This window comes from Trichogramma pretiosum, unplaced genomic scaffold (genome assembly GCF_000599845.2).
Source record: "Trichogramma pretiosum strain Unisexual culture from Peru unplaced genomic scaffold, Tpre_2.0 scaffold11, whole genome shotgun sequence".
In the NCBI taxonomy this organism is placed as follows: domain Eukaryota; kingdom Metazoa; phylum Arthropoda; class Insecta; order Hymenoptera; family Trichogrammatidae; genus Trichogramma; species Trichogramma pretiosum.
The window spans coordinates 2,839,072-2,854,952 of record NW_019641702.1 but is presented as its reverse complement, the minus strand read 5'-3'; the positions used below and the strand labels follow the sequence as shown (position 1 = coordinate 2,854,952).

General features: G+C 35.1%; 5 protein-coding genes across 13 annotated transcripts; 2 read left to right on the top strand and 3 right to left on the bottom strand.

Moving 5' to 3' along the window:
• Positions 1-51: 51 nt before the first annotated feature.
• On the bottom strand, positions 52-1,296 carry LOC106653904 (frataxin homolog, mitochondrial). The gene is made up of 3 exons (XM_014373552.2): positions 976-1,296; positions 553-673; positions 52-481 (listed from the first exon to the last, which is right to left on the bottom strand). The coding sequence occupies exons 1-3, from the start codon at positions 1,215-1,217 to the stop codon at positions 233-235; spliced, it is 612 nt and encodes a 203-aa protein (XP_014229038.1). The 5' UTR covers positions 1,218-1,296; the 3' UTR covers positions 52-232.
• Positions 1,297-1,597: 301 nt separating this feature from the next.
• LOC106653902 (beta-1,3-glucan-binding protein-like) lies at positions 1,598-4,191 on the top strand. 2 transcript variants are annotated; one of them, XR_001339420.2, is made up of 8 exons: positions 1,598-1,816; positions 1,998-2,083; positions 2,311-2,447; positions 2,606-2,769; positions 3,077-3,456; positions 3,703-3,804; positions 3,888-4,077; positions 4,175-4,191. XR_001339420.2 is itself a non-coding variant. In XM_014373550.2 (7 exons), the coding sequence occupies exons 1-7, from the start codon at positions 1,657-1,659 to the stop codon at positions 3,999-4,001; spliced, it is 1,143 nt and encodes a 380-aa protein (XP_014229036.1). In that variant the 5' UTR covers positions 1,598-1,656; the 3' UTR covers positions 4,002-4,138. The 2 variants fall into 2 exon arrangements, 1 of the variants encoding a protein (XP_014229036.1); XM_014373550.2 differs by lacking the exon at positions 4,175-4,191 and having other exon boundaries at positions 3,888-4,138.
• An 865-nt stretch (positions 4,192-5,056) lies between these two features.
• LOC106653906 lies at positions 5,057-6,222 on the top strand. 3 transcript variants are annotated; one of them, XM_014373557.2, is made up of 3 exons: positions 5,057-5,257; positions 5,338-5,493; positions 5,606-6,222. In XM_014373557.2, the coding sequence occupies exons 2-3, from the start codon at positions 5,400-5,402 to the stop codon at positions 6,004-6,006; spliced, it is 495 nt and encodes a 164-aa protein (XP_014229043.1). In that variant the 5' UTR covers positions 5,057-5,257; positions 5,338-5,399; the 3' UTR covers positions 6,007-6,222. The 3 variants fall into 3 exon arrangements, with proteins under 3 accessions (XP_014229043.1, XP_023318430.1, XP_014229044.1); XM_023462662.1 differs by having other exon boundaries at positions 5,057-5,267; XM_014373558.2 differs by having other exon boundaries at positions 5,057-5,493.
• On the bottom strand, positions 5,900-7,197 carry LOC106653905 (28S ribosomal protein S10, mitochondrial). Of its 4 annotated transcripts, none has more exons than XM_014373555.2 (6): positions 6,925-7,197; positions 6,733-6,840; positions 6,531-6,658; positions 6,252-6,453; positions 6,081-6,141; positions 5,900-5,983 (listed from the first exon to the last, which is right to left on the bottom strand). In XM_014373555.2, exons 1-5 carry the CDS (start codon positions 6,934-6,936, stop codon positions 6,094-6,096), a joined length of 498 nt encoding a protein of 165 aa, XP_014229041.1. In that variant the 5' UTR covers positions 6,937-7,197; the 3' UTR covers positions 5,900-5,983; positions 6,081-6,093. The 4 variants fall into 4 exon arrangements, with proteins under 4 accessions (XP_014229041.1, XP_014229040.1, XP_023318429.1 ...); XM_014373554.2 differs by having other exon boundaries at positions 5,903-5,983; positions 6,064-6,141; XM_023462661.1 differs by having other exon boundaries at positions 5,923-5,971.
• Positions 7,198-7,611: 414 nt separating this feature from the next.
• Positions 7,612-15,758, bottom strand: LOC106653922. 3 transcript variants are annotated; one of them, XM_014373588.2, is made up of 12 exons: positions 15,481-15,758; positions 15,068-15,154; positions 14,262-15,004; positions 13,842-14,031; positions 12,950-13,116; positions 11,360-11,835; positions 11,043-11,274; positions 10,773-10,965; positions 10,202-10,687; positions 9,622-10,122; positions 8,611-9,463; positions 7,612-8,533 (listed from the first exon to the last, which is right to left on the bottom strand). In XM_014373588.2, the coding sequence occupies exons 1-12, from the start codon at positions 15,482-15,484 to the stop codon at positions 7,813-7,815; spliced, it is 4,653 nt and encodes a 1,550-aa protein (XP_014229074.1). In that variant the 5' UTR covers positions 15,485-15,758; the 3' UTR covers positions 7,612-7,812. The 3 variants fall into 3 exon arrangements, with proteins under 3 accessions (XP_014229074.1, XP_014229072.1, XP_014229073.1); XM_014373586.2 differs by having other exon boundaries at positions 14,262-15,154; XM_014373587.2 differs by having other exon boundaries at positions 10,217-10,687; positions 14,262-15,154.
• Between the last annotated feature and the right edge of the window lie 123 nt (positions 15,759-15,881).

Here is a 15,881-nt window from a genome sequence, read left to right as displayed (position 1 = left end):
ATAAATGATTCAACAAAATGAATACAGTAAAGAATATTTATTAATTTCTGACTATTTACAATTATTATTTACATAAATATAAAGTACTCTCAATCAATTTTAATGCACCATAGAGAAGTGTATCACCGTAGCTTGCCTGCCGCATTTGCAGATACGTGATTCTTGATTAACAAAATTTTTCCTCATTTTATTATGTACAAAATCGAAGTCTTATGAGCAGAATTTAAACTAGTCATTTTTCTCTGGTACTGTAAGAGCAATTATCAAATGCAACAGGACCCTTGACAATATCTGGAATTTCTTCACTTAATAATTCATGCATAGATTTCCCATCATGTTTGTATATCCAAGTTCCATCTATGAAATCATATCTTTTAGGACCAGATTTTGGTGAAGATAGCCAGATTTGTAAGTTTGGCACTTGTCTATTGATAACATATGTACCATATTCTTTGCCAAATTTTACAGTTAAAACACCATCCTGAAAGAATGCAATAAGCCAATTAAAAAAATATTCATGCACTAGAATTAAGTGACAGTAGAGATACTTGCCCCATAGCATACATCTGCATCCTGTAAGTGACTTGCATCTTCAATAAGTTCATCAAAATACTCTGATAAAGATTCTAAAGTTTCATTGGAAATTTTTTCGAAATTCATAGACACAAGTTCCCTAAAAATAAAAAGTAAATATGAATAAAACTTCGATTATAAAAATAAATTCATAAAAAATTGTGCATTTAAAAGCATTGTGGTGCAGTAATTTGATTTATGTGAAAGTACCGTAACTTCTTACTTACATTACATTCCAATAACAATAAACAATTTCACTATCAATAAATACTTTTCACTTTAAAGTCAATGATAAGCCGACAATCGACCCACAATGCAATTAAAGAACAATTAAAACATCGTAAATTATATTATAGATTAAAATGTATGCTTATTATTCGAATAAATTAAAAAAGTACTCACTGTTCCGAGGACGAATGTCTTTTGGAATCAAGTTGCAGTAATTTTTCTCCCAAAAATGACCTTTGTTTTTGAGTAAAGCTTTTCAAAACAACATTTTCATCGCGTGTCAAATAAACATAACCTCTGGATTGCACTGGAAGGCAGCTGTCAGTCTTGAATAACGATATTGTCACAAATCTTTGACTCTTCAAGCGAGAGGAAAACAAATTCAGCCTCGTGCTCCTGGCCACTGTACCGATCATTCTCTTGTTATTTCGATAAGTCGTATCGATCAAACTTTCAAAAAGCTGCAGCGAGAAACTGCAGTCCTGGTGCACTTGTCGTCCGCGCGGTGTTATTGCGATCGGAGCTCGCTCTGGCGAATCGCCAACGAATCAGCTGAGATTTCTCTTTGAACGATGGATGATACACACGACTGCATCGTAAATATGGTATCGAGTGTTCGAACGAGGAAAACCGATCGCGATTCACGTGCTCGCGAAGAGCTGCAATTTGAAGTGGCCCCTCCCCTCGTCCCCCGAGCGGCCGCACCACGCTATCCTTGACATTCGATCGTTTATTATTTTCTTCATTTTTCTCGTAAACTCATCGATGCTGCGGCGGTCGCGTCTCGATCGCAGCATCTCTCGAGTTTGTAACGCGTATTATCCGCGAGCCGAAGCGACGATGCGGCGCGTATGAATGTCAACGATCGGCGCGAGGAAAATCGCCAAGAAGATGGAGGCATCGTCGGACGTCGCCGCCGCTGCCGCAGCGTCCAGTCGGTTTTTATGGACTCTAGTTCTGGTTCTGATCAATTTCACGAATGTCAACGTTTTTTCTACGGCTCAAAGCTCGACCGGTATGTACGTGCACAAGTGAATATGTAATTAATTTTTATCCTGCGTATAAGTCTCGCGAGCGGTCACGATTCCCGATGTGCATTCGATCGTGCGTATTTTCAGATCACATATATAGTAATCATCGAGTCTTTCGATGATTAGCGCGTTTAATAAATTGTGTATCATCTTTTTTTTTTCAAGGTCGACTGCTGTTCGAAGAAAACTTTGACGGCGAGAGTCTAAATAAATCTGTATGGAAGAGAGAAATCAAAATACCATTAGAGCCGGTAAGTAATAATATTGTAATTCATTATCGCTATTTTTCAATGAAAAGCTTTGCCTTGGAGCTACATACGTTACTTTGATTGCAAATCATTTTTCAACGTTGACAAAGAATCGCATGTAAACTTTTACGATTGCACCAAGGCAAATTTTATATGGGCAATAAAGCGGTGATCCACGCATCGCTGTCTTTCCTCTTTATTTAATGCAATTTTACCGTTGGTTCCTGCAGGATTACGAATTTTGCGTGTTTCACAAACACGATGAAAACCTCGAGCTGAAGAGAGGAGTTTTGCGAATAACGCCAAGGTTATTCGAGGACATCTACGGCGAGGATTCCATCTACATCGGACAGTTGAGACTTGCCGAGTGAGTTTCTCGTTTTACTTAACGCGTCCCGAAAAATAAAAATATACGAAACGCACTCGTGCAATAGCGGTAAAAGTCCGTTACCCAAAATTATTCACGCCATCCGGCAGAGAAAAAAGAGAAAAAAAAACATCCTTTCATTGTGTCCTCTTTTATAGCTGCACGAGCACGAGTCCTCGAGAATGCAGTCAGCAGGCCTCGTCGTATCACGTTCTGCCACCTGTTATTTCAGCTAAAATCACAACGAAAGACCAATTCGAATTTCGATATGGTGTCGTTGAGGTACGAGCCAAATTTCCAGAAGGAGATTGGCTTTATCCAGGTAATACTTACGTTTGTTATACATACTGGCTCTAATAGATTAATTTTTTGTTCGCGTTTATAAGTTACAAAAAAATGACCGGCGCCGATTGTTGTTGATCGGTTCATTAATCTCACTTAAGAAGCTCCGTGAATAATGCGATAAATTTCACGACTCGAGGTAAGATTCAATCGAAGCTGTTACCAGCTTCGATCGCTATCTCGCGGATATTTTCCAGAAAAAAAAACTATAATCTTTTTTTCGCGAAGATTTCCTCGTGTATTTCCCAGACAAAGAGTCAACGTTTTTTCCCCTATATTCCGCGCAGAAATGTGGCTGGAGCCCGTGTACAAGAGTTACGAGAGCGGCTCGGCCAATGCTCGGATCGATTTGGGCCGCAGCCGGGGCAACGCCCTGCTGACGAAAATCGGCGACACCTACAAGGATTACGGCGCGCGGATGGTGGAGTTCGGCGTGGCCAACGGCACCGGCAACGAGTTTCACGAGGAGAACGTGAACAAGTTGCGCCGAAACGGCGGCGCTTGGAACAAAGAGTTTCACATTTACAAGACCACTTGGTCGCCGAAGGGCTTCAGCTTTCACGTGGACGGCCAATTGGTCGGCAAATTGCTGCCCAGCGAGAATTCCGGATGGACCACTTATACCGAGGAGGCGCTCGACAAGCTCACGACTCCGTTCGATGAAAAGGTTTGGGCAGTTTTTCATCGTTGCGCGTGAAAAAATCAGGTTGTGCGTTATAAAAATCAATCAATGAAAAATTATACTCGGGGCATTTTTAACGGGGAAAATTAAATTTACTCGCGCAGACACGTGCATAATTATGACAAATTGATCAACTTCATCGCGTTCGAGGTAACGTCATAGGATATTTTTCTACTTACTCATCGCGATGACAATAAAAATGGACGGAGAGTGAAAATTTATTGTTTTTAGTTTTATCTGTCAATCGGATTGGGAGTCGGAGGTGTTCGCGCGTTTCCTGATGGCACTCAGACGCGATCTTACGTAAAGCCGTGGAGAAACATCAATGCAAAGGTAAACAAAAATTTATAAATAGACGAGAGAATATAATTTTTGTTCCGCTAACGTTTTTATTGCTACTTTTACGCACCTTTCAGGCAATGCTGTTCTTTTGGCAAGCCAAAACGTCGTGGTTCCCGAGCTGGCAGCCCAACCAAGGAGCACAGACTGCATTAGAGATAGACTACGTACGAGTTTATTCGCTCGATTAGAGAATAAGCATCTATCAGCCATGTCCATTGACTCTTGACAATAGAATCATGATTGCCGGTATCGACTATCGATGGCGTACGAAATTATAATATTCCTTTTTTATGATTCAAAAACAATAAATGAGACTTTAAGAGTATTTGTAATTTTTGGATTATAAATTTTCATAAATCAGACCAAGGACCAATTAATCAATCGATCATCCCCAATAGTTTGTTGATTATTACTTGAGAGTATCGAAGTTTTCATCGAAAGATTTCATCTTACAAATAAAATGTAAAAAAGCTGTGTATTTTTAAATATATAACGTTCTAGTTTACTGGATCATCTAATTAGCATAACTGCCCTGCAATGGTCGATTCTCGTTTTGGTTTTTACAAGATGGTAAAAAGACTAAATACACACGCGAGACGATGAAAAAATGCCATCGAGCAGAAAAAAAAGACCGCCGCATACGCCTTGGGTATGCATTTTGTATCATCATTACGTGCAGACGATCGAGGCATCGAGCTTCGTGAGCGAAATGTACGATAATAAAAGATGCATATCTTACGAAGCCGCGCGCGAGTGGCCAGAGAGGACGAGGGAAGAGAAAGGATCTTTCAACGAGACGAAGCTCCATGTCATCTTTTTATTATGCTTCGAGCGCGCCACTGAATTGCCGTCAGGAATGACAATAATCGTCTCGCTTCAACCTGCGTATTCCGTTCAAATACAGCAAGGTCGAGTGAGTTTGCGCTCTTATCCGCCCTATATGTGGGTTTTTTTTTTTATCTCTTGGGAGTCAATGTCAATGTTATACTTGTACGCGCGGCCGAGGAAACCGGTTGGGAATCGTTACAATAATATGTGTACACACTTCAGATCGTTGATGCTGCTGTATCTTGAAAACTTATTGTTTCAAAAACACTTCGCAGAAGCTGCTTCTGCTGCTACTGTTGCTGCTGCTGCTGATGATGGTTATGGTCTCAAGGTGGTAGGGAGGAAATTATATTCTGAAAAAGGAGGTGGTAAAAGAGCGGAATGGATTATCAATTTTATACGAGTACGCTCGCGGACGATCGGTTAAACAAAATCGAAACATGAGAGACAGTCGAGTTCCTGCTGTTGTTTTGAACGCGAATAAATACACGAAATTCGTGCTGCCTGTTGTGTACTTTAACATTAACTAAGATATCGTTATCAGTTTCTTCAAGAAAATAGAATTCAATGGGTAGAAAATTACGGAAAAAGTAAAAAATAATAATTTTTAAATTAAGTGAGATCAAGTAAAAAGTAACTTTTACGTTTCAAAAAGATTACTCTGCTGATACAAATTCATTGTGTAATATTTTTTAGGCAATTGCAGTGCTAAATATTAAGAAATAAATATATAATTAAAAAAATCAACCGTTGGAACAATGAAGATTATAATATTACTTTTCATAGGAATAGTTACAATAGAAATTTGTAATGGTGCAAATTTACGTCGCTTATTTCGAATGAAAAGAGCTGGTAATTTCCATGACATGAAAAATTGTCAATTTTTTGTATATACATTTCAGTTTTTATTTTATCTAATACATTAAAGTTTTTTAAAGTACTATAAATTACTGTTTGTGTGTAGAATCAGATTTTATTCTACGAAGTTGCATAGCGACAGCTCAGTTGACAAGAAAACATAGAATAAATGATGCATCACGTTTGGTAGTAGAAGAGACAAATTTACCATATCTTGCTTCAGCTTCATTGAAACTAGATAATTCCAAGTTCAAGGGTCCAAATAGTATTAAGCATTTGAGAAGTGGCTCAAGATTCAAATCAAAGTCTAAAGGTAGAAACTTGATATTAAAAAAAATAGATTCCCCACTTGGTACAGTTGATGTTCAACCGATTCGTCAAGACTTTCCAAAGGCTTTCAAGAAAAAAGATCCTCTTCCAGAACTTGACAGACGAGGATCAGCCAGAAATTTGGATACAGATACACCTATCACTGTAGTTCATACTTTAAAGCCAAAAATAATGTAGTCTGATAATTTTTATAAAACAATTTATTTAATGCGAATAATCACATTAGTAACAAACCTACTGATCTAATATACCATTTACAGTTTTTTAACTTGGAGGAGAACTGACTGATTCTGGTAGTGGTTTAATTTCAACCTAAAAAACAAAGTAACAATTTTTAAAACATCAACAAAGACAATCAATAAATCTTTTTTTTTTCACAAAATTAGAAAGTTCTTGAAATTAATTTTTTTTATCTAACTCACCATTGTCACTTTCATTGCAACGCCTTCGGGTAAATTTCTTTGAATATACTCTAAGAAGGTATCAGCAGTTGATCCAGTTAGTTTCAAGAAGTTTAAAAAACGGTAATAAGTCCTCATTTCATATTGCACACGATGCTTTTTGTGAACATGTTTTGACTTGAGAACAGTCCATCTTTGATGATTTGCTTTACGTGGGGCATAGCTAAAAATAAATAAATTACATAGCTTATCGATAAGTATGATAAACAAAAAAATCTAAAAAACAAATAATATTCTTACTTTTCTCCAACTGTTATTCCTAAATGATTTGCTGCAGTGGTGGCAAATATTCCATAACTTTTCAATACTGCACTGTCATTACCTCGAACTTCAATTTCTACTTTTTTGTATAACTTATCGGGTTGAACCTGCATGCATACATAGTTTTTTTAGTGTCTTGAAATTATAAAAATATTATTCATCAAAATATTAATCTATTTACTTGTTCTGTAGATGGTAAATTACTTGAAAATAATCTGCTGACCACAGGAAAGATGAGATTAATTGGTTCCGATTGTCTCAAACTTGGACTAGACAGTACTTTTGTTATCTAAAATAATAAATTATTTAAATACCATGCGACATAATTTTAACCGCTAACCTCAATTTCGTATTTCTACATCTAAAAACTCACTCTCGATAACATTTTGTTTATTTTAATTATTCGAATTAATATAAGTAGTTTTTGAAGAATGTTTAAACTTTAAACTTATGTTATATGAACTCATGTAATATAATCTTGTCAGTTTATACTTAAATCAATGATTATAATAATGACATCTCTACAGAATGTTAGTGTCTGCTTCTACTTATGCCTACTTTATCGATAGAACCGAAAAACGTATCATAATGAAGAGAATAACTTCAAACAATTCTCAATCGAATTGAGCTTGACAATTATAATTTTCAGCCAAACTTAAATTTTTATGAAAAATTTGTTTGACATACGAATAAAGTTATATAAAAAATATAGTTTAATAAAAAAATAAAAATTTAAGTTTTTTGTTCAAATTAACATGATGGTCGAAATTAAAAAGAAAGTGAACAAGATTAAGGTCATAAATAAATTTATTCAAGTAAGTTTTTAATAAATCAATTTATGTAATAAAGACAATTTACAAAGTTATTGATTTATAAAATTGGAACAAGTCTTCTTGTTCTAAATACATTTTATCATTATGAAAAAGATTCAATTTAATAAAACCAACTTGTATTCTTAAAAATGTTTAATATTCAGTACAAGAATACATAAAATTATACTTACTTTCATTTTTAAACTAAATAGTAGAAAAATTAATATTTTTTTAACAAGAGAAAAATATACGGTCACAAGGATGGCCCTTGTTTGGAGAAGTATAATTACTTCTAGGAAATTTCATTCAATTACAAGTATAATAGAAGAGTAATTATATAATGTATAATTTATACACTTAAGCAAACTTATTTGTTTGATACATTCTGGTAAAAAACTGTTTGAGGCAATACATGCTTGAACTCAATTTGTCTAACCAACTCATTTTAATCAACGTCGATTATTCATAAACGCATTATTAGCATTCTGTAATCTTGTATTGAAGTTCATCAAATTTTGTTGGGTTTGCGGTTGTTGCCAGTTGTTCATTTGATTAGCAGACATTAGCCCGCTATTACCTCCTTGAGAGCCAATACTACTAGTAAGTGGTCCAGATGCTCCATGCCAATTACCAGGTGGCAACCAATTACTGGGTCTGGTTTGAGATTGCATCGAGGGTTGTTGCGTCTGAGTAGGATTCCACATTGGTTTGTTCATAAGATTACTAGTAAGCATACTAGAATTTTGATTGTTACTCGTAGAAAACCCACTCATTTGGAAGTTGGATTTATTTTGCCAATTATCAAGTTGTGGTTTATCTCGAGACCACGATGATTGATTATTAGATTGAATTTGAGATTGATTATTCCATGGCTGGCGTAATTCAGTCGGTGGCGTAGGTGCCGGATCGTCACCCCATGGGTCCCTAGCATCTTCTGGTAAGTCATCCCACGAATCCTTATCCGCAGATCGAAAATCGAGTCTCGCAGGTTCGTGAATAGGTTCACGTCTAGGCTCGTTTCTTTGTTCTAATTTCATATCGTTTCTCCCAGAGTCTCGCATAAGAGGAGGGGCATCTTTCTTTTGGATATCCCAACTACTACCCGGTGGTTCAAAAGGTTTTTCTTTTTTAATATCCCATGAAGAATGACCACTTGATTCTTGTTGATATCTATAAATTAGAGAAAAAAGTATAATATAATAGTCGTCATCTAAATACTAGCCAAATTCAAAGATTATTCAATTTACCTCTTGTCCCAATGCGAAGATTGATTCGAAGACTGATAAGAAGGTTGATGGGAGGATTGATGGGAAGATTGATGAGAAGGTTGATGCGATTGTTGATGCGATTTTTGATGCAGAGATTGATGAGAAAGTTGATGAGAAGATTGAAGCAAAGATTGATGATTAGGTTGAAGCAAAGATTGATGATTAGGTTGAAGCAAAGGTTGAATTGATGGCTGTTGATTGTTTTGCCAGCTATTTGGTTTTTCCATGTCGGACCTATTTTGCATCCAATTATTATCCATAGAGCCTCTACTCGGAATGTCCCATTCGTCATTGAATCTTCGTGGGGAAGGCTGTCGATTCACTCTCTGGGGTGATGCTCCTCTAAAACGCTGAGGACTCGGTGCTCTACGTGGTGGTGATGCATGCTGCCGCCTCGGTGGGGATGGCTGTCTTCCTACATTTCCACGTCCTCCTCTGAAACCTGGTGAAATCGGTCGCCGTGGTGGTGACAATTGTCGTCGAACCGGCGATACAGGTCTACGTGGAGGTGACATAAGCCGCCGTGGAGGCGACATCAATCGTCTAATCGGAGAAAGCGGTCGCCTTGGTGGAGATAAAGGTCGACGTGGAGGAGAAAGCGGACGTCTAGGTGGCGACAATGGTCGCCGAGGTGGTGACATGAGCCTACGAGGTGGTGACATTAACCTACGTGGTGGAGACATGGGTCTACGCGGAGGAGACATCTGTCGTGGTGGAGAACGCAATAGAGGCCCACGAGTATGAGGTGAGTTAGTTCGACCCCAACGAGTATCGGACCGAGAGGATTCATTTTGAGAATATGATGGCTTGCCACGATCCCAACTTGTTTCCACTATAATTTTTTTGAATGAGTATATTAATTCGAATGGTTTCAATTAATTTTAATTCGTTGAGTAAAAACATATAATTTGTTGAATGATTACGTTGTTTAAGTAAATAATAGTATAATAGTATAATATATGCTCTTGAATATGAAATAAAATTTGTTACCTGGTCCTTGATTCGCTTGAAAACGATTTGGTCCGGGTTTTTGATATGGTCCACTCATTGGCTTTTGAACTACAGATGGTAAAATTTTTAAACGACTAGGTCTACAATCAACGGGTAAAATCTGATTCGGCTCAGCTGGAGGTACATTATGATATTTTTTAGTTTTTAATGCAAAATCTGGTCGCGAAGGTACATTTTTCGATTTTGAATCTTCACTATCTGCGGGTGCAATACGATCCCAAACGGATCGAGGAGGTAATTGACTCTGCAATTTGTTAGTTTTTCTGATAGCCAGATTCAACATTTCTTGGAGTTTTTGAATAGTACCCAAATCAACGGAATTGCCAACTCCTTTAATTTTAGATCCTACCGTCTCGAAGAGTTTATTTTGCTCTTTTATTTCATTCATTATTGTTGTTCGACTAGACAGTCTTTCACGCAAATCGCCTCCGGTTTCACGTAATCGTTTATCTACGAGTGGATTGATACGTAAGTCTTGCCCTGAAATTACACATGTATTAATATCTCAACAAAAAACATTCAGTCAATAATCATTAAAGTTTAGATATTGTAATAATACCATATTTATCGAGACCTTTGAATTTTTTTGAATTTGGTTCAAATTCTTTATCGGGAAATGGCCTTTTCAATCCTGGTTTTAGAGGAGCTTCTCCAAAACCTGGTTTCTTCAATATGTTTTTGACTAATCTAGGTGGTTGATATTGGGGAATGGGAAGCGTTCCAGGATTCTGTTGTTTTAGAGCAGCAGCCTGCTGTTTTGATTTGCTAATTAGCCCAACGGTATTGTTTACTCCAGGAACAGGAGAAACTTTTAGTAAATTCCTCATTGTCCTTCTTTCCATAGACATAACTATTTCATATCCAAATTGTTTGGGTGTAGTGTCGACAATGCAAGCTTTTATTGGAATAAATGGATTTCCATGTATTTCATCAGCAGGTTGAGTTAATTCTAAAATGGAACGAATTGCTTGCTTTGTCAAAGTTGTGATTATCACAATCCGCCCTAATGTTGGCATTTTTCGAAGCGATGATATGACGTCAATAGCTGTAAAAATAGTTATATTTAGTTTTCGTTTTGTTTTCACAAGATACCTTGATAAATTACTTAAATGATTGATAATTTTACTTACAACGCCCAAAAATATTATTTGTGTTGATAACTGCTACAGCTTTCAGATTTGTAATAGAATGCTTGATTTCTTGCATTACCATTTTTGGTTTACCAGTAACAAACGTGGCGTTTTTTATCTCATTCAATTCACAAGCCGCTTGAGCCTCTTTGATTTCTTTTTGAATATCAACACCAATTATTTTTTGACATCTCTGCAATATTTATAAAATGTTATTCAGTCGTTAAGTGAATAATTTATATGATTCCAAAAAAAAAGAAAAAAAATTACCGTCGCCAACATTAGACTGATTAAACCAGTGCCACATCCAATATCCAAAACTGTCATTTTCTTGGACACAACCAGAAACTCAGCAACAACATCAGCCAAAATATTTACCCCGTGTAAATTTGGCCAAATGTTTGTTTGAGGAGATAAAATAACTTTAACATCACCTACCAAATCTTCTAGATGTTTAGTACCACTCAAAAAAACATTTTCGGTTTCAATTTTCTTATTCTTTCTGTAAGACAATAATACCAATTCAAAATGAAATTGATCTTGAGGTAGTTCAAAAAATTTTTTAATAAAGAATTTCATCTACTTACTTAATGATATTCTTGCAATACACCGACTTAACATTGCATTCACTACCTGGACCAGTTTCAAAAAATGTCTTTACTTTGTCAATAAAGTCTTGTTTGAGGTTTTTACCAGTCACATTAATCATTATTTGCTGCTGGGTTGAGCTTCTGAATAATAGGTTGACTCCCTCTGAAAATGTTCTATTATATTCTTTAATAGGTGATTCTTTTTCACTCTCTGTGACAGCAGGAGTTGGAGAAGTTTCAGGTTGGCTAGCTTGGGTTTTATCAGCTTTTTCTTCATTTCCTTCTTCATCTTCTGGTTTTACATCAAGAGGCTCCTTCTCTGGCTCTTTTTCTGAAATTTCAGTTTTGGTGGCTTCTGGAGATTTAACATTGTCACTTTTTTTACTTTCTTCAGGAATTTTCTCAGGAACATTTTCGATATCAGGAGCATTTGTGATTGAGCCCTCAAGTGAATTTAGAAATTCTTCAAAGATCTACAAAAAATGTGGCATTGTGAAAAGAAAAACCTACTTATTATTAATAACTTAAAGAATGAATAATAGCTTGATATTGATTAGTAGAATTCGTTTAAAAAGTAAATATAATGATGACTTGTAAAACATCAAATAATGATATTTATAAATTTTAAAATCAAAATAAGAAAAAACAATGAATAATTATTCAAATTCGACTCGCGATGAATTTTACAGAATCAATTTTTTTAACTGGGAAAAAGTTCAATTTATAGCATATCGGTTTATTTTGCCCTGAAGAACGGTGATTAATCGTATATGTATTTAAATATAGAATCAAGATCTGTTACCGACATCCGTTCTTAATTTCAAGTTCTAGTAAATAATATTATTACTTATAGTTCAATAAATTGAACTCATGTTTGATATGTAAAAACTCATCTTATGTAAGACTTAGTTTGCAATTTAATGCAAATTTTGTCTTCATTTTTGTACACAAGGGATAGATGGATTCAACTTTTTGGCTTTTATAATCTTATCGCTCTCATCTCCTTTCAATGGATTAGATATATTTTTTGCCTTTTCTTCCTTCAAATGTAATTTCACAGCACATGATTTTTTCTCTTGAAGTGGAAGAATGGTACATTACACATACATTTTTCACAATACTATACACAGTACTTTGTTCATCATTGAGAACTCACATTTTCCAAGAAGTGTAGATGGTTATACTTCAGTCGTTTGCTTGCAAGTTTCAACTTTTTAATGATTGTTAAAATCATAAAATCATTATTGGTGCATTTTCTGTTTTCAAAAAACCTTGTATAAATGTTTGATTTTTGAAAAGTAGTTGTTGTATCCTTCCTTAATCTTCTTAAAACTTTGATGCATCCTCGACATAATTGATAGATATTGTAATCTTCATTCTTGAGATAATCTAAATAAATTTGATGTCGTAATTCTTTAGTCTGAGTTGTAGTAGGTTCATCTTAATCAAACTTGCTTCAGCTCTGTAAATACACTATCTACCATAGTTTATATTGGTTGCCGCACAACCAATATTCCATCTATCCTTTATACTTGTGTACAATTTATATTTTTTGCCATATGGCTGACTTATGAAAAGCTGCTATACCTTCACAACACGCATAATAAACGGCGGATATTCTTCTGCATTCTCCACATTGGCATCAGCATAACCAGGAACAATTACCCATTCAGATTGATTATCCTTGTTTTCAGAAGACTTATCAGTTGAATTATCCCCCTCCTTTGATGATTGTTGATTTACTTTTTTGTTGCCTAAACATGCCATAAAATTCATGACTTTCAATCTCCATATTTAATTTTCAAGATTATATTTAATATTGCCCATTTTTTGTTATGAGTAAAAGGCATTAAGTATAATTACATACAGAACCTTTTTTCCACTTTAAAAAAACAAACCTTAATATTTGTGTCGAGGCAGTTACAAAAATTTCTATATTTATTGATGTTAATGTAAACATCAAAACCAATCAAATTTTCTATTAAACAGTACTTTCATACTAGTTTAATATAATTTTGAATGATTGGTCAATTGATTAGCAAACAATCCAAATCATCAATGCTTAGCATTGTGACTTGATGATTTGCAAAGAATTTGTTGGAAACATCCATTAGATGTTGAAATCCAACAGACATTTTTTTATGAATATTGGTTAATTTAATTTTATTTAATGTCACAGACAGAAAAAGTTTCCAAGTACTTTCACTCAACTGCTTTGAAATATTTTCTTAGTTGTTCATTATACTATCAGTATTTTATGTAACACAAAATGACAAGATAGGACTTTTCTTCCAGAGTATCAGTTAACTTATTTCATACATATCTAAACACTATCACTCAAAGCACACCTCAATTTTTTATTTAGGACAACAAAAATTGTTTGAATAATTATGAATGTGTCCGTAATGTTTAATTTTATAAACTAATAATTATAATAAATAGTGTTTAGATAAAAAAAATGTCATTTAAGCATACTCACACATAAATTTCCATCTGTTAGGATACAATTTGTCCAGAGGGCTAAATCTTGAAGGTTCAACTTTACAAATAGCAGTACCAAATAAAGCTTCATTTTTATCCAGCCATTTCTTATACATTGGATAAGAGTATTGTATAATTTTGGCTAGTTTAGTAAACTTATCTTGAACACTTTGTTCTTTTTGCTCTAACTGAAATAGATAAAAATTTGTTATTTAATGTTGATAAAAATTTATAAGTTTAAAGAATGTCAAAAGATACATGAAAATGAAAATTAAAAAAATTTTTTTTTTCATATTGTTACAAGGGCATGCCCCATCACCCCCTTTCCTTTATGTATCAATATATAAATACTTAGTTTTTCATTTTCACATGTACTTAAACATTGCATTCATTGTATATTTTGATAAAAATAACTTACTTTATCTTTATACCACATTTCATTCTCTTTGAATTCTCGTTTTAAGACCATTTTTTTCACGATCTTTTTGGCAGCATTTTTTTCAATTTCTTCATCCCAATTTTCTGTTGGAGAAGATTCTGCTACATTTTTTCCATCTGATTCAGTTTCTGCAACCTCTTTATTTTCTTCTTTAATTTCTTTAACATCATTCTCTATAACAAAGGTATCAGAGTTAAGTGCTGAGTTTTCAATTTCATCACAACTTTTCATGATTTCTTCATCGGTCATTGCTTTTTTGTGGAAATTTTGTGAACCTTGGTTTGTTTGAGCCACTGATGGTTTATTGAGATAATTATTTTTTTGATGATTATTAGATTGAGTATCACCTGATGATTCTTTAGAAACAGAATTTTTACTTTCTTTAGAATCATCAAAAGTGATAACAATTGGAGTTTTTTTCTTAGTTGAATCAACTAATGTTTTTGATTTTGGCCCAGGTTTTTTTTGTGGGATCACTGCAACGACTTCAAGCTCCTGATCATTCTTTCCTTTATCGGATGCAGCCTTTGTTTCATCTTTGTTTGTTTTCTTGGGAGATTTGTCATTGGCTTCATCTTCAATGTTTTCAGAGAAATCCTTTGCAACGGTTTCGAGAAACTCGTTTTCAGTTACATCTATAGATACATCCAAAACTGTATCTGTGTTATCAGCACTATTTTCTTCCTCCAAGTTGGAACATTCTTTATCTCCAAACTCTAGACCTTCATTAGTTTCATCGTTATTGTCCTCAACATCTGGTTCATCATACTCGTAGTCATACTCACTTTTTTGATCCACATCGTCTTCATCACTGGCACACTCATCCAAAACTTCAAAGTCGCCAACATCCAACATGGGAATATCTGAGTCATCTGAAGATATAAAAAGTATAGGATCATTAAGAAGTTGTGTAAATAAAAACATTGGAGGTCAGAAATAAATAAGATATTTTCTAAACAAAATGTAAACATTAAATGAGAGAACAAATGAATTCATTGGAAAAGAAATTGAAAAATCTTAGAAAGTAAGGTCAATATGCATAGTCCGCCCAAAGAGGCAGAGACGATTATTCTCGAGGAAGAGGTTGGAGGTTAAGGATCGTTTCGTAGCCAACATATCAACATACGATGACTTTGCGAAGACGTCCGCGGGGCAAGGCTAGGGTGTATTCGAACAAAAAAAAAACGGTTATGCTTACCCATCTTAATGTGAATTCGAAAGCAACTCAATGGCGAGTTTTTTTATCGCAATAATCAATCTTGCATAAGCAGGTGACGCGGGTAGCTGCGACAGTTCATGTAGATACAGGTTCGCGCTGCACGTTACAGGAATGGCACTCGACGCTTTAGGCTGAGGCCGACTTTTCTCTCGAATCTCGATGCCCTAACGCGAATCTATATAATATGCGAGCTGCGACTCGACTCGGTGCGGTATCCTCGGCAATCCGATGATCACCTTACGTATAACTGCTGAATTCAGACGTTCCACGCTTACAATTATAAGCATCGCAGGCGCTGGCGTCGAGATATAAAACAAACTATACTGCATACCGATTACCGACCGAGTTTTCACAGTAACAGCCGCGTCACGCGCGTCTAG

Bases quoted from the DNA above. Each gene is read 5' to 3' on its own strand.
- LOC106653904 (XM_014373552.2), bottom strand. From the start codon at position 1,217: ATGATCGGTACAGTGGCCAGGAGCACGAGGCTGAATTTGTTTTCCTCT. The intron at 674-975 runs GTGAGTACTTTT...TTTTATTTTTAG, and splicing joins AGACATTCGTCCTCGGAACA to GGAACTTGTGTCTATGAATT. The intron at 482-552 runs GCAAGTATCTCT...GCATTCTTTCAG, and splicing joins ATGCAGATGTATGCTATGGG to GATGGTGTTTTAACTGTAAA.
- LOC106653902 (XM_014373550.2), top strand. From the start codon at position 1,657: ATGTCAACGATCGGCGCGAGGAAAATCGCCAAGAAGATGGAGGCATCG. The intron at 1,817-1,997 runs GTATGTACGTGC...TTTTTTTTCAAG, and splicing joins TACGGCTCAAAGCTCGACCG to GTCGACTGCTGTTCGAAGAA. The intron at 2,084-2,310 runs GTAAGTAATAAT...TGGTTCCTGCAG, and splicing joins TCAAAATACCATTAGAGCCG to GATTACGAATTTTGCGTGTT.
- LOC106653906 (XM_014373557.2), top strand. From the start codon at position 5,400: ATGAAGATTATAATATTACTTTTCATAGGAATAGTTACAATAGAAATT. The intron at 5,494-5,605 runs GTAATTTCCATG...GTTTGTGTGTAG, and splicing joins ATTTCGAATGAAAAGAGCTG to AATCAGATTTTATTCTACGA.
- LOC106653905 (XM_014373555.2), bottom strand. The intron at 6,659-6,732 runs GTAAATAGATTA...GTATGCATGCAG, and splicing joins ATTTACCATCTACAGAACAA to GTTCAACCCGATAAGTTATA. The intron at 6,142-6,251 runs GTGAGTTAGATA...TTTGTTTTTTAG, and splicing joins TTGCAATGAAAGTGACAATG to GTTGAAATTAAACCACTACC.
- LOC106653922 (XM_014373586.2), bottom strand. The intron at 11,836-12,949 runs GTATAGCAGCTT...CATTTTTTGTAG, and splicing joins TTATTATGCGTGTTGTGAAG to ATCTTTGAAGAATTTCTAAA. The intron at 10,688-10,772 runs GTAAGTAAAATT...CTATTTTTACAG, and splicing joins AAATAATATTTTTGGGCGTT to CTATTGACGTCATATCATCG.